General features: G+C 39.1%; 2 protein-coding genes across 3 annotated transcripts in view; one reads left to right on the forward strand and one right to left on the reverse strand.

The window, feature by feature from the left end:
* Positions 1 to 13,463, forward strand: part of rasgef1ba (RasGEF domain family, member 1Ba) — a 113,738-nt gene that overhangs the window by 36,163 nt on the left and 64,112 nt on the right. The gene's annotated exons all lie outside the window — the stretch shown is intronic.
* On the reverse strand, positions 5,109 to 7,693 carry LOC117945432. Its single transcript, XM_034872922.1, has 2 exons — positions 6,777 to 7,693; positions 5,109 to 5,272 (listed from the first exon to the last, which is right to left on the reverse strand). The coding sequence occupies exons 1-2, from the start codon at positions 7,578 to 7,580 to the stop codon at positions 5,174 to 5,176; spliced, it is 903 nt and encodes a 300-aa protein (XP_034728813.1). The 5' UTR covers positions 7,581 to 7,693; the 3' UTR covers positions 5,109 to 5,173.

The raw sequence follows: 13,463 nt of genomic DNA on the forward strand, positions 1-13,463 counted from the left end.
AACTCTGTGTTGAGCTTAGTGCAACACTTGACAATTGTGATTGGTTTAAAGAAATGCCAATAAACCAGAGCACATTATTCTTCCATCCCAGAAGGCCGTGTGGACTAGCCGGCCCTCCTCCATCATGATCTGGCAAAGCAAGACTTGCAACCCTTTTTAGAATTAAGAACAACTGTATTATGTAACCAACATATATCAGCTTGTGGCCTTCATCAGGATCATCAGGGTTAGGGGATCACTTTATTTATAGTATTTAAATAGGTTAAAAGAATATTTATTAAGGGGGACATTTAGCTTTTCTTTACATAGTATGCAGAGCAGACAGGAAACGAGGGGGGAGAGAGAGATGGGGAATGATATGCAAAAAAGGTCCCCAGCTCAGAATGACATCGTCAGCATCTTAAACCCCTCGGTCACCAGGATGTCCCATGCATTATGATTGGGAGTGTTCACACAAACTTCATGTGGTCATGAATGTAATTTGCATGGTCATGCAGTTTTAGAAAAATCACATTTCTTTGGTCCTTCTGACTACCTGTCATGCACCTTGCAAATAGATCACTTTCACAATCCTACCTGTACGATGAGGACTCAACCACAGTCTGATCATATTTAGTTGGTTGTAGCAATTAAGCATGTACTTTAAATTATGGAATGAGTACAAACATCAAAGCACACTGAAAGGTTTTCTCTGCAGTTTGACAGAGCAGTGATCAAAGAGGAGTTACCCTCTGTGTCACATTAACAGTAAAGGCTGAATAACACTCCTCCTACACTCGACCAATAGGAATTCACCTCCCCTCCTGTTGCTTTTCTGTGTGACAGAGAGTTACTGTTTTGGATAATACTCAGATTGTAACCCCCTCCCCTCCCTCTCTCCAAATCCAGTAATCCAAGAGGAAATGAAATTGGCTTAGTGACTTTCCGACCTGTCTGGGGAAGGTGTGCCACACAGGACGGCAGTGAGCGGTTTAAGCTGATTAACCCCAATAAAGAGGGTTATCTTATTAAAGCTAGACTTTAGAGGTAATACACACGTTGGCTCTATGAATATGAGTGAATACAGGAGTTCTTTAATGAATGTTGAATCATAAAAAAGCTTTTGCAACTTGTGATTTCCGCGTTTATGGTTACAACACAGTAGACGTGTTTTCAACTACCTACTATTATCAGTTATGCTGGACAGTTGTACAATCATAGATTATTTCACCACCTCAAAAAACCCCTCCCAATAATCCAAACTGGACAGTGGACTGTTTTGAACAATACAGGAGATTATTAATTAATAATACTAATATTTATACATACATTAAGACATTTTCACCAGAACTTGAAACAGAAAAGGCCCGAACTGTTGTAGAAGAATTTCCGGAATGCAGGAAATGAGAGTATTTGATGCTGAAAGAACCCCTGGTTAGAATTTGTTACACCAATGATGAAACAAACAGCCTCGCAAAATAGAGGGGAGATCTCAACCCCCCCCCCCGCCACAATGTTAAACAGAAAGTTACGCCCCTGCGTCTGTATACAGTACATGTATGTAACCATCTGCTCGCCGAAAGAAAAAAATAACTTTCAGCAATGTTCCGAAAGTCTACATTTTGTTTGTACCACGGATTACACCATTTAGAAGAATATTACATTTGTGTACTTTGATAACCATTTAAAATTGATCCTAACATCAGACACTTCTAATTCTGAGCGGGCACGGTAGAAACAGTGAGGGTAATGAGTTTAGGCAGCGATCCATAAGCCCTCATGTTAGTCACCTCCCATTATGGGCTGGCATTATACTCCACTCTCCACCTGGATAGCAAAACAATCAAATCAACACCAGTAAATATCTTTCAGGGCACTGCTGCCACCATGAAAAGTTACCTGAATTCTGTTTTAACCAGAAATCTTTCTTGTTTTGACAGATAATGGATCACATTTAAACAAGTCTTTACAATCGCAAGTTGATTTATTGAGATAACAGCAACAAAACAGAAGAAAAGAAAGAAAGATGCAAAAGGAAACAAGTAGGAAAGTGGTGCGTAAGGAAATGAACAATGAAAAAAGATATGTTTACCTTAATGTATAAATGCTGTATCTGACTAGATTAGAGCTGTCTGCTTTCAAATGGGGCCTCGACCTCATGACCATCAAATGCTTTTACCCGTAAGACATTTTGAGTATTCTCAGTACTGCTGTATTGGCGGCAAATAACATTTTGTAGTGTAGTTAAGTAGGGCTGCACGAAATGAGGTAAATGATATGGTATGATATATAATGATCACCTTTTTCGCTAATATTATTAGACTGCTATAGAACAAATTGCTTGTTAAATTTAAAAAGAATTTAAAAATTTCAAGTTCAAAGTTGAAAAAAACATTTACACCCTGTCCAATGAAATTCTTCCTTGTTGTCCACAGAATGCCGAATTTTAAAAGGCAGCATGTGAAAAACAAAGCAATAATGACCAATGCTACACCGTTCCACCAAGTTTAATTAAATTCGGACAAGTAGTTTTTCCTTTTATCCTGCAGACAGACAGACGGACGGAGCCTAAAACATGACCTCCTTAGCGGAGGTTAATGATAGGTGCATTTTAAATCACAGTAAGCTTCTGATACTCTTTCAACTATATAAAGAAATCCCTGTGTGCCACATCGCAGCCTTTTGTGATGTGTTTGTTGCGCAACTGTAGGACATACGGAAAAAATGCATTTCAGTTTTAACGGATTTGCAGCCCTGCAGTCAGAATGTTTTTAGTTCTCTCTAACAAATTTGTCTTTTAGAATCAAAAGTAGTAAAAATGCCGCCTGGTGCCCGGGGTGAATGGCAGAAAAACAGCTCCTCTTATCATGTCCCAACACAAAGCCTCAGAAAACATTTGTGTTTTAAATTTATGCATTAAAGATGTTCAAAGCTGCGCTATGCATGCCACAGCTATTAAACAAATGGGATTTCAGATTGAATATTAAGCAGTTTGTCTTTGTGTGCCATTGTATTCTAAAGAGACACAGATCTTCAATGTTAGCCGCAAAGGAGGGTATTTTCTCTTTTAATATTAAAGGGGCGGAGGGGTTGGCTCATGTTTTATTCATGATAAATCCTGGCCTGTGGCAAGCAAAGGCTTTTTATTCAGTTAAGTGAGATTACATTTGTTAAGTCATTTGTTAAATTGTACAACAGGATAAAGCTGTGTGCATTTGCACACACTGCGTGACACAAATGGTGTAGCTGTTGGCGCGTGTGTCACACTCAGAGGGAATGACCAAATCTGTGAGGACTGCAGATACTAGACTGATTCAATTGATCTACTTTAGGACTGCAAATAACTAATTGTACATGCAATAATTAACTTTCTGGGTTTTTGTTGAAGGGGCATCTGCAACTGAAGGGGCATGTGCAATGTATAACTACTAAGTACTGTGTGTGTTACTAAATGTTAACTGTTTGTTTGTTTGTACACGCATATATGCTATGGGTTTATAGGCTGTGGGATGTCACCTGTGTTCTCTCAAATGCCCAAGACATAGTCACATTTGAGAAGCTGGAACCAGTAAATGTTTTTAAGTTCATTTCAAACTAGTTGCTGGTTAACTTGTCGTTCGACTAATTGTTTAGTCCCTGCAGCCAAAGTGCGGTTCCTGATTGGTTATTAGAGTCAGAGAATGGTTGCATGAGGCGGGTTTCATGAACATTTACCCTCATGGTTGGATTTGGTTAATAATATTGCAGTTGTTGAAGCTATTTAGATAATGTTTTTTTTTTATTTTTAATGTTTTTCGCAAATCCTGGACAGATATTAACATATCTAAGGCACACATCTACCTGCCCCAACTAAAAACCTAAAAATAGCAGAGTACTTTTATTTAGACTCAACTGCTAGAACGTGACTCATAGAGGCAATAATGCCTCAGGTGAAGTAGGTCTTTGCTATAAGCAACCTCAAAGTCAATAGTTCAAATCTAACATTAAATGGGAAGAAGGTGAAGCTATTATGCCTGAAGCCAAAAATACTATGACATTTCCACCATACATTGATGCGAGAAAAACACAAATTTATGCATAGAAATTCACCCTGAAACCACTGCAGACGCCATTGTTTGTGTGTTTACGCAAAGATGGTAATGCAGTCTTTATTTTTCTATGACGTTAAGCCATTACACATGAGTATACATTAATAATAAACAATAGTGTTTCTCAGCCAGGTGATCAACTGTGAAAAGTGGATCGCCTACATTAGATGTACTAGATATACTGCATGTGCATATATTATCAACAAACCATATTAATCTCACAGCTGCCAAATGACTTTGTTCCCAGAGGTGGGAACAGTTTCCTTTTGGCAGCTCTGCAAAATGCCAACCGAGCGGCTTTCATTGATTTCGAAAGGTCAAGTGCGCAGTTGTTTGCAGAGGTGTAATAAGAGTGATTTTTTTCAATTCTCTGATCCAAAGGGCTACATTGTAAAGCTGCCAGATAATTAATGACTGAGCAATTAGCAGGTTTATTGTTTGTGTTCATCCATTATGTCACTGCAAGTTGACTGTTCCTCTTTCACTGTGGGTTGATTGACAGGACGTTTCACGTGTGTGTGTGTGGGTGTGGGTGTGGATGTGGATGCGTGTGTGTGTGGGTTGGGTGATTTGCAAACCAAATCTTCCCGCTTAATGAGAAGGAGGGCCTGCAAAGTCATTTCTACATTTGTGATGGACAGATTGTGTAATACAAATGTAAAGAAAATGAGCCTTTTAAACTGTGTATAAAAAACTTTTTATATCTTTGGCTTTGTTTGTGTTTTTAAAACTTTAACATTTTTATTCCAAAGGTATTTTATATCTATTTTAACCTTTTTTCTGTTTGGGTTTTATTTTAGCTTATTTAACTTATTATTATCTGAGTCAAAGGAAACTTTGACTCCTCATGAGTTAAAGGATTTATTTCTAATAGCAGATTCTTTTAAAAACAAGTCCAGTATACACCAACACAAGTGCAATGTTGTGTTGCCAACTAAAAATATTAAACGCATAAAAAAGACAAGAAAACAGGCAAAATGTTATCAGTTTTAATGCTTTATTGATTTTAATAGATCTATCTTACATGTTGTTCTAGGTTAAGATTCTTCATTTCTTCTCAAGCTTCTCCTCAGTATGTGGTCTTCATCATGATCTATCATCCATCATCATGGAGGGAGTCTCCTTGGCAATCTTCCTGGTCTCGTCCTTCTGCTTTTCTTTGAGCTTGGTTCAGATCGGAGGCCCTGACTGACCTCGGCCTCAGCCTGGAGCTCAGTGACCAGCTCCTGGCTCTGTTTCCTCAGAGTCTGCAACTCCTCCTCCATCCGATGACACAGAGCGTTGCCCTCAGCTGCTTTATGACCACCAGCTCCTCTGGCTCAGTTTGGTACCTCCGGTTGATCTGATGCGAAGCTTTCAGCTGCGATAGATAGATAGATAGATATTGATCCCAATAAAATGGGAAATTAAAGTTCTTGTTCTTGCTGAAGAGCTCTATTTTGAGCTTTATCAACCTGGAGCTCTGCTGAGAATCTTTGCTGGCTGCTTGTGTAAGCCGCTTTCAGCTCCTCCAACTCTTTTTGAATCACCTTCTTTGGCTTCTTTTCAACTCTTCAGCCTCTCCAGTTCATAGCGTGTTTCTTTCCCTCTGTCAATGAACATTTCTTTGAGTCCCTTCTGACAAGCCAGCTGTACTTTTGCCTTTTCCAGTTCTTCGCAGAGCTGCAGCTTCTTGTTATGCTCCCAGAGGTTTTTGTCATGCGCCTGCCACAACAAATCATTCAGGTTCCTTTCATCCTGTAGGGTACTGTGCATCTCCTGCTGACTGCTGCTTTCCTTTCTTCAGGTGTTCTCCCACAGTCGCTGCAGATGGATGCTAAGCTGTTTCACCTTCTCCTCCTGATAGCGGCTGCAGGTTGCAGCAGCCTGCAGCTCCTCCACCTGCATTTCAAGATCCTCTTTTTCCATCTCAAAGACCCTCAACTTTCTGGTTCACCAGTGAAAGACCAGGGGCTGCCTTCTGCTGTTCTCCATTTATAGCTGGTAGATCCTTCAAATATCTTGACTGGTGTGGATGTAGTCTGTCACTGGTGAACAGCTGTGTGCCTTTTGAACAAAAACACATTAACCAAAAAAATAATCAGTGTTGCTAACTGGACGTTGTAGAGCTCCTTCTGGTGGACAAACTATACAACGGCAATGCTCATCATCGTTTTTATTTTTTCAACACTCATTTATCAGAATCATTTATTTGTCGTCATAAATGATTCTGATGAACAAATATTTAAAAAAATGTTTTTTAATAAAAATTGGCAATTATAAATGACGTTACCATAGTTTAGGAAATTCCTAATATCGGCCAATAATTTTGGCCGGTAGGGCTCTATTTTGTGTAAATAAACAGTAGTGTGTATCTTTCTGGATGAAAGCTGTAAAACTGTGACCTTGCTGTGCGCAACCCAGCTGACCCAATTAGGCCACATAAGTTGAACGTTGTTTCTTATTCAACTAAATTACAATAAAACAGGCAGTAATTTGTTTTTAATGCTTTATCAACTTTTTATAGATTTTGAGTCTTGTTTTTTTCCAGAGTGAGCATTTCTTTCTTTAGTCATTCTTTCATTTTTCTTCTTCTCAAGCTTCTCTTCAGAGTCATTGATCTCCTCCGTCATCCATCATCATTGAGGGAGTCCTTTGTTTCCTGGTCTTGTCCTTCTGCTCTTCGTTGAGCTTGGCGAGCTCAGACCGAAGGTCCCGACTGGCCTCAACCTGGAACTTTGTGAACTGGTTGGTCAGTGTCTGTCTGTGCAGGGCCTGTATCTCCTCCTCAATCTGTTGAAACAGAGTGTCCCCCTCAGCCCTCAGCGGCTTCATGACCATCTTCTCTGGAACCTCATTCTCAAGCTCTTCCTGGAGACCATCGCTCTCTTCTCTTTCAGCTTTCAGCTTCCTTTCATCCCTTCGGTTGATCTGATACGGTGCTTTCAACCGCTTAAGTTCTTGCTGAAAACCTATAATTTTATCTTTCTCAACCTTGAGCTCAGCTGAGAACCTTTGCTGGCTGATTTTGTGAGCCACTTGAAGCTCTTCCAACTCTTTTTGAAACACCTTCTTCTGCTTTCTTTCATTGTGAACTCCGTTGGCGATCACCATGTCGATATTAAAGAGACATTTCCGCAGCCTCTTTAGAGCATTGTCTGCTTCAGACGCTTTGTAAATGAACATTTCTTTGAGAGCCTTCTCATGAACCAGTTGATGTTTAGTCATTTCCAGTTCTTTTCTGAGCTGCAGCTTCATTTGATGCTCTTGGAGGTATTTTTCATGCTCATGCCTCCAAAAGTCATTCAGCTTCCTCAATTCCTGCGTGTTGCTGGCTTTTTCCTGCTGTCTGCCACCTTCCTCTTGATTGTCCAAGTTTTCCACTGCTCTAGAGCTCATGTATCTATTGTTGGCCCTTTCCAGGTGAGCCCTCACCTTCTCCAATTTCTTTTCAGGAACCTCCTTTTCCAGGTTGCAGTCTCTAGACCTTCTGTTTAATCTGTCGAGGACCATGGTCTTCCTGCCGTTCTCCATTTGTAGCTGGAAGATCCTCCAAGTTTCTACTGTTCAACTGCAGTTTGGGTTGAAGCTTTGTTCTATCTCACACTGGTGCGTTGTGATGACCTGCTGTTGTCATAACACACAGACAACTGTTGCTGTGAATTCCATAATTCCAACATTTTAAATGATTATATTGAAATTACACTGACTTCCCTTTTGGTTATGTAAATGGCCAATATCAATATAGCGCTTTTCTTAAAGCGCTCACAAGGAGGCCTCCATACAAGGTGCCACCTGCTCATCAGATAAACATTCACACACATTTACATTCCGATGGACCAGTATTGGCTGACCACTACCTACTTGCTGCTGTTTACATTCCTTCTGATGCGAATTTAAAAAAAATGTGTTTAGCATAATGGGACTACAACTTCATTATTTGTGCAACCCTGTGTTGTACAATGGCAATAATTTAACCTAGGACCTTGTGGTTCTGTGCTTTGTGCAAAACATGACTTTCCAGTCTCAGCAGCAAGGAAGCTCTTGGATTCTGGCCACTAGTCTCCTACAAATACTTCATAAAACAATTATTTTAAGCTTAAGATATGCTGGTTGGCCTATTTTTATGATGGTTATGCTGGTAAAATATGCTCGTTGGCCTGGATTTTGGAAGAAATCCAGGCTTGCTGGTCTCCCCTGATTCCACTCTTTATACTAAGCTAATCTCCCACTGGTTCTAGCTCCTTACATGTGTGTGATTATTGATACCATTTTTTCCTTTAACCATAACCATAATCTTGCACTAAACCTGAGCAGTTTTAGTTGCTTAACCTTTACCAAACCTGAACCAAAGAACTCACATTAATGAGTAATAACAGGACAAACATGTTTTGTCACATTGTAATCCTTTGTTGTTTAAAGGCAGAGGAGCTTGTTAGTTGATAGCAAATCATTTGTGCTTTTTGTTTTTATAATGTGACCCTTGTCATGGGAAGCAATACCCCAAAAAGATGGGATTTAGTGTTTCTTCCAGAATTTATTGTGTGTAATTGTAATGGACCATGTACAACATGAAACATAAATGTTGGTTAGGATCGGAAAGGTGCTGAAACATTTAGATCATGAGAACCTGAAACTCTCACCAACATCAGCAATGATACAAACCATAGCCTCTCTTTCACCTCATCAGCTGATTTATATAATTCTCAACTATATATTATTAATACAGTACATACGGAAAATGTATCCAGTAGTACGTTAGTAAGCGTTGTTTGTTTGTATCTGTATGTCCTCTCTCACTCCTCAAACTCTGCTGCACTTATTAATTCACAGTTCTTAGTGATCCAGATGTTTTTGGCATCCGACTCCATCAATATTTATATGACCTTCAGCTGAACTCTGCTATTTGTTTAAATATTGCAGAGCAAGAAAAAGATATTTATTTGCGGCTTTGGAGTGACATAAAAGACAGCTCTCTGTGCAACAGACCTGTTTTTTGACAACATACTCAAAGGAGCTTAATGTTTTGGCTGAGAGTTGAAAGAGTGAAGGCCGCTGAAATGAAGCAAAGTCAAACCTGTGAAAACACATTGAACTTCTGAACTTTTACATCATTCCCATGAGAGTTTTAACAGTTGATCAACTGAATCATTCATCAAAGTTTTTTTTTTTTTAAATTAAACCCACATGAACATCAACTGCAAAATATAAATCAAGTCTCAAGATAGTAAAGTAAATTGAGTAATAATCACTAACAAGCTCCCCAGTTATAAAGACTTGGCACTTGATTTCAGAGCATATTACCACAGATGAAATGTGTTTTTAGCCGCATCCACATAGGATTTGTATCAAGCAGTTGTTTGGAATAATTTATCTTATTTTGGGAAAAGAGAGGTCCACTGATGAAACATATCTCTTTTATTGTCAGTTAATTTCTTTTCATCTTGTAGACAATTATTTTTTTATCTGTAATCTGTATTTAGTCACCAACTTGTTCTCCTAAAGTTGTGTCGTAGTACGTGATAAGTAAATTAATTGATAACGATTGGTAATGCTGTCTTATGATGAAATTCAAGCCTGTGTCTTTATTTACTCCCTCATGCACTCATTTTCTATTCCCTTTGTAATATACACTCAATAGTTACTCTACTCTATACTCTATACTGAGCAGGAAATTAAGATCACAGACATTTATAAATCATGGTGGTCATTAGGGCTGGGCATTGTCTAAATGATGACAATACTCTTAGGTTGCTTTAACACCTACCTTGGTTGGTCCGTTTAAAACAAACCCTGGAGCTGTTTGGTAAGGTGTGAAAGCTCATCTGAACTCGAACAGGCAAACTCTGGTCCGCTAGAAAATGGAGGGTCTCAGTTGTTTAGTGAATTAGAGTTTGGGTCAGTGCTCCTCAGACCTCCGCAGGGTGAGTTGACAACGCAATCCTACCTAAATACAGGAAGTGAACCAAATACAGAGCTTTTACTAGCATGCAATTTTAACTGAGCACACATCGCTGGTTGGTGTTCTGTGTGACATCCAGTCGTGGAGGAAGTAGTGAATCTCACTACTTAAGTAAAAGTACAAATAACCAGAGTGAAGTACCACAATGATAACCCTACTTAAGTACCTGATTTTAAATGCACTTTAAGTATTAAGAGTAAAAGTAGTTGCATAACAATGTATTCTCTTAATGTCTATATTCTAATAATAATCTAAAAAACAAACAGTATGGGCTGTGACATTTTAATTAAGTTAGTTTTAGGTTAATGTAATTGGGCTTACCATCTGTGGCCTAGTCAGGGTGATCTGCATCAAGATCGACTTGGCATTATTTCCCACGGGACAGTGAATGCTGCACACATCTATCTAGCAAGAACACACAGGCATGCACAATAAGAAGGCTAAACGGTTTCACAACTGAGGAGGAGCGGGAGTGTTTTTAAAGGTCCCATGGCATGAAAATGTCACTTATGTTCTATGTTCCCTCAGAGGCTAGAAATGGTGATAGGTGTAAACAGAACCCTGGGTATCCTGTGCTGCCTCTGAGAAAATTAAAGCTCAGATGGGCCGATCTGGAATCTGACAAAACACACAGATCACTTTCGTCTTGTCAATGGAACCATTTGGCAACTTTTAAATAGTAAACTTTCCATTCAGAATCTTATTGGCCTCCATTTTGGCATCTCACGCTCACCATCCACTCAAGACATAACGTCACCACTCTTGGGCTCGCAAGCCCAAACAGATGTGTGCAGCGTGCTTGGTGTTGTGTTTCCGGTCTAGCTAGATCCGGTGTGGTGTTGTAGTTTTTTTTCCCGTTACCAGTTGTTGCAACAGCATGGTAAAAAAATACAATGTTTGCTAGGCCAAAAAGAACCTTAATCTTGTGATTAACAAAACATTGACACCTTACTTTTTCTTCAACCAGTATGAAGTTTGATTTCTTGCAAGCTTGGTCATCTTTTTCTAGATCTGGGTACAGACAGGATCGCTTGCAAGTACTGTTTGACTAAAGAAGTTTTGATACTTCTCTACTGTGTTATTTCGGTTGATACCTTAAAGGTATTGAGTACTGATAACCAGTCCTAGTCATTACTTGACAGCTGTGAAGTTGCATAGCTGTAAATGTGCCTTGAGTGTACTTGGACTTTTACTTTTTACTCTCTTACTATTTAATTTTTTTTTTTTTTTTGTACATGGACTTTTTTTGTCCACCAACTAAATGGCGAGAGAATGTTCCAGTTTTCCCAGCCACTTTATAGAATAACATTGTTGATATGGCTATTGAATGAAGCAAATCTACCATCCACTTGCATATTTTACTAGCATTTGGCTGGTACTTGGTGCTAATTTTGAACCCTGCATGGACTGAATACATTTTTGAGGGCATTGTCTGGATAATCACATAAATAGAGAATCAAATAAATAGCATTTTCATATCATTTTCATGAGAATAGTCTGGACCCGCAAAGAAGAAATGAGTAAAAAAATAACTAGAGCAGATATTAACTTTTCTCTGTAGAGACTCTTTATTAGTTTACTGTATAAAACAAACACCTTTATTTTTTTCCTCTCAGGGGCTCTATAGTATACAAATCATTTTATGGAAATGAGTTTCTTTGACATATTCTGCTCTAACAAATCTATTGGTATTGTAAAGGAAAGACATCACCATCACTATTTCATGTACAATGTTTCTGTTATCTCAACATACATAGCAATTGGCAGCAGCTGAAGCTTACATGCCACTGATAGTACTTTGACCTCAGGATTACATAGCATCCTTCATGCAGCACGCCTGCTCTGTCCTCACATGCCATCTGTGAAAGTGGAGTCTGCGGATGTAAAGTATGTTGAGATATATAGAAACACTGGTTCTTGTACAACAGAGCTGGCTATTCAAGATTATTTATAGATTTCAAATGCATACACTTCTACACTAGTCTTGCATTGCCAGACCTTCCTCCACAGAGCTGCGGAGTAGGGTCTGGCTAGTCCACACAGCATTCCGGAACATGCTGTGGTTTATTGGCATTTCTTTAAACCAATCACAATCGTGTTGGGTGACGTCGTCGATATAGACTACATAGAGCACAACTAATATTTGTTTATTTGAAAATTCTGCAAACATTTTGAAGAGCTGACAAAGAAGCGCTTTCTTATTGCTAACTTAAAACTGTTGTTTTCTCTGGTATAAGGACATGAAAGGAAGTCTAATGTGGCACACACATCATCTTTGCTGTAGTATCATCTTCCTGTTAATGCTCAGTGACTTTACAAAGGGAATGAGGAGCCACTGATGTCTTTTAAGGGAGTAAAGGACAAAATAAAAGTCTTTGAAATTCCATTCAACAAGGACATGAAGTATCCGCAAAAACATTTTAGTACTTTAGACTATTTTTCTTTAAAAGGGAATATCTTGTTCTGTCATTCTAGTCAGATATCCAAATATTTTCTTCAGTAGACATCAGAAACCACTCCTTCTTGGGCTTACAATCACATTCTTGGACAACATTCCTGCCCCTCGTCCGCCAGAATGTCCTCAGACAAAACATAACTGAAGCACAGTTATTTGTTGGAATATGTTCAGATTTCACTCATCTGTAGATATGATAAATACTTTATTTGATGATTACAGAACGTGTGTGTGTGTGTGTCTGTATAATTAAGACACAGTGCAGATTAGATTAGACAATGAGAAGTTTTACTCTCAGTCAGGGTTGAACGATTAATAACTTTCAAATCGAGATTTGAAAGAACACGATTAGCTTATTGTGAAGACTGCGATTAATCAAATGTGAATAATTAGTTGAATGTTTTTGACATTTGGTTTAACATTATTTCTTCTTTTTATTAGGATATTTACTGTTTTTTTCACAAGATACAGTAAATGCTGGAAAATGTTACATATCACAGATTATTTACAGAAATGTCGTACTTTCTCATTCAATTTTCAATCATTCAACATGATCATAGAAGGTGCAGTATATAGATGTTGCTATTGAACTGAAGCGTATCAGAAATTTCAGTTTACAGGAAAGTACTGATATTTTTTTATTGGAATTGTTTTTGTATTTTTATAAAATAAATCCCTCTCCGGGGAACCATCACCTTATCGTGGTGGAGAGGTTTGTGTGTCCCTATGAACCTGAGGGCTGTGTTGTCTGGAGCTTTGTGCTCCTGGTAGGGTCTCCCATGGCAAAGTGGTCTCAGGTGAGGGGCCAGACAAAGAATGGTTCAAAAACCCCATGAAAGACCGAGGTAGAGAGGGAGTGACCCTTCCCGGAGGAAGCCCGGGGCCCCCGTCTGGAGCCAGGCCCAGACGGCGGGCTCGTCAACGAGCGCCTGGTGGCCGGGTTTGCCACGGAGCCCGGTCGGGCACAGCCCGAAAAAGCTACGTGGCACCCCCATCTCCA

This window comes from Etheostoma cragini, chromosome 5, assembly GCF_013103735.1.
Source record: "Etheostoma cragini isolate CJK2018 chromosome 5, CSU_Ecrag_1.0, whole genome shotgun sequence".
In the NCBI taxonomy this organism is placed as follows: Eukaryota; Metazoa; Chordata; class Actinopteri; order Perciformes; family Percidae; genus Etheostoma; species Etheostoma cragini.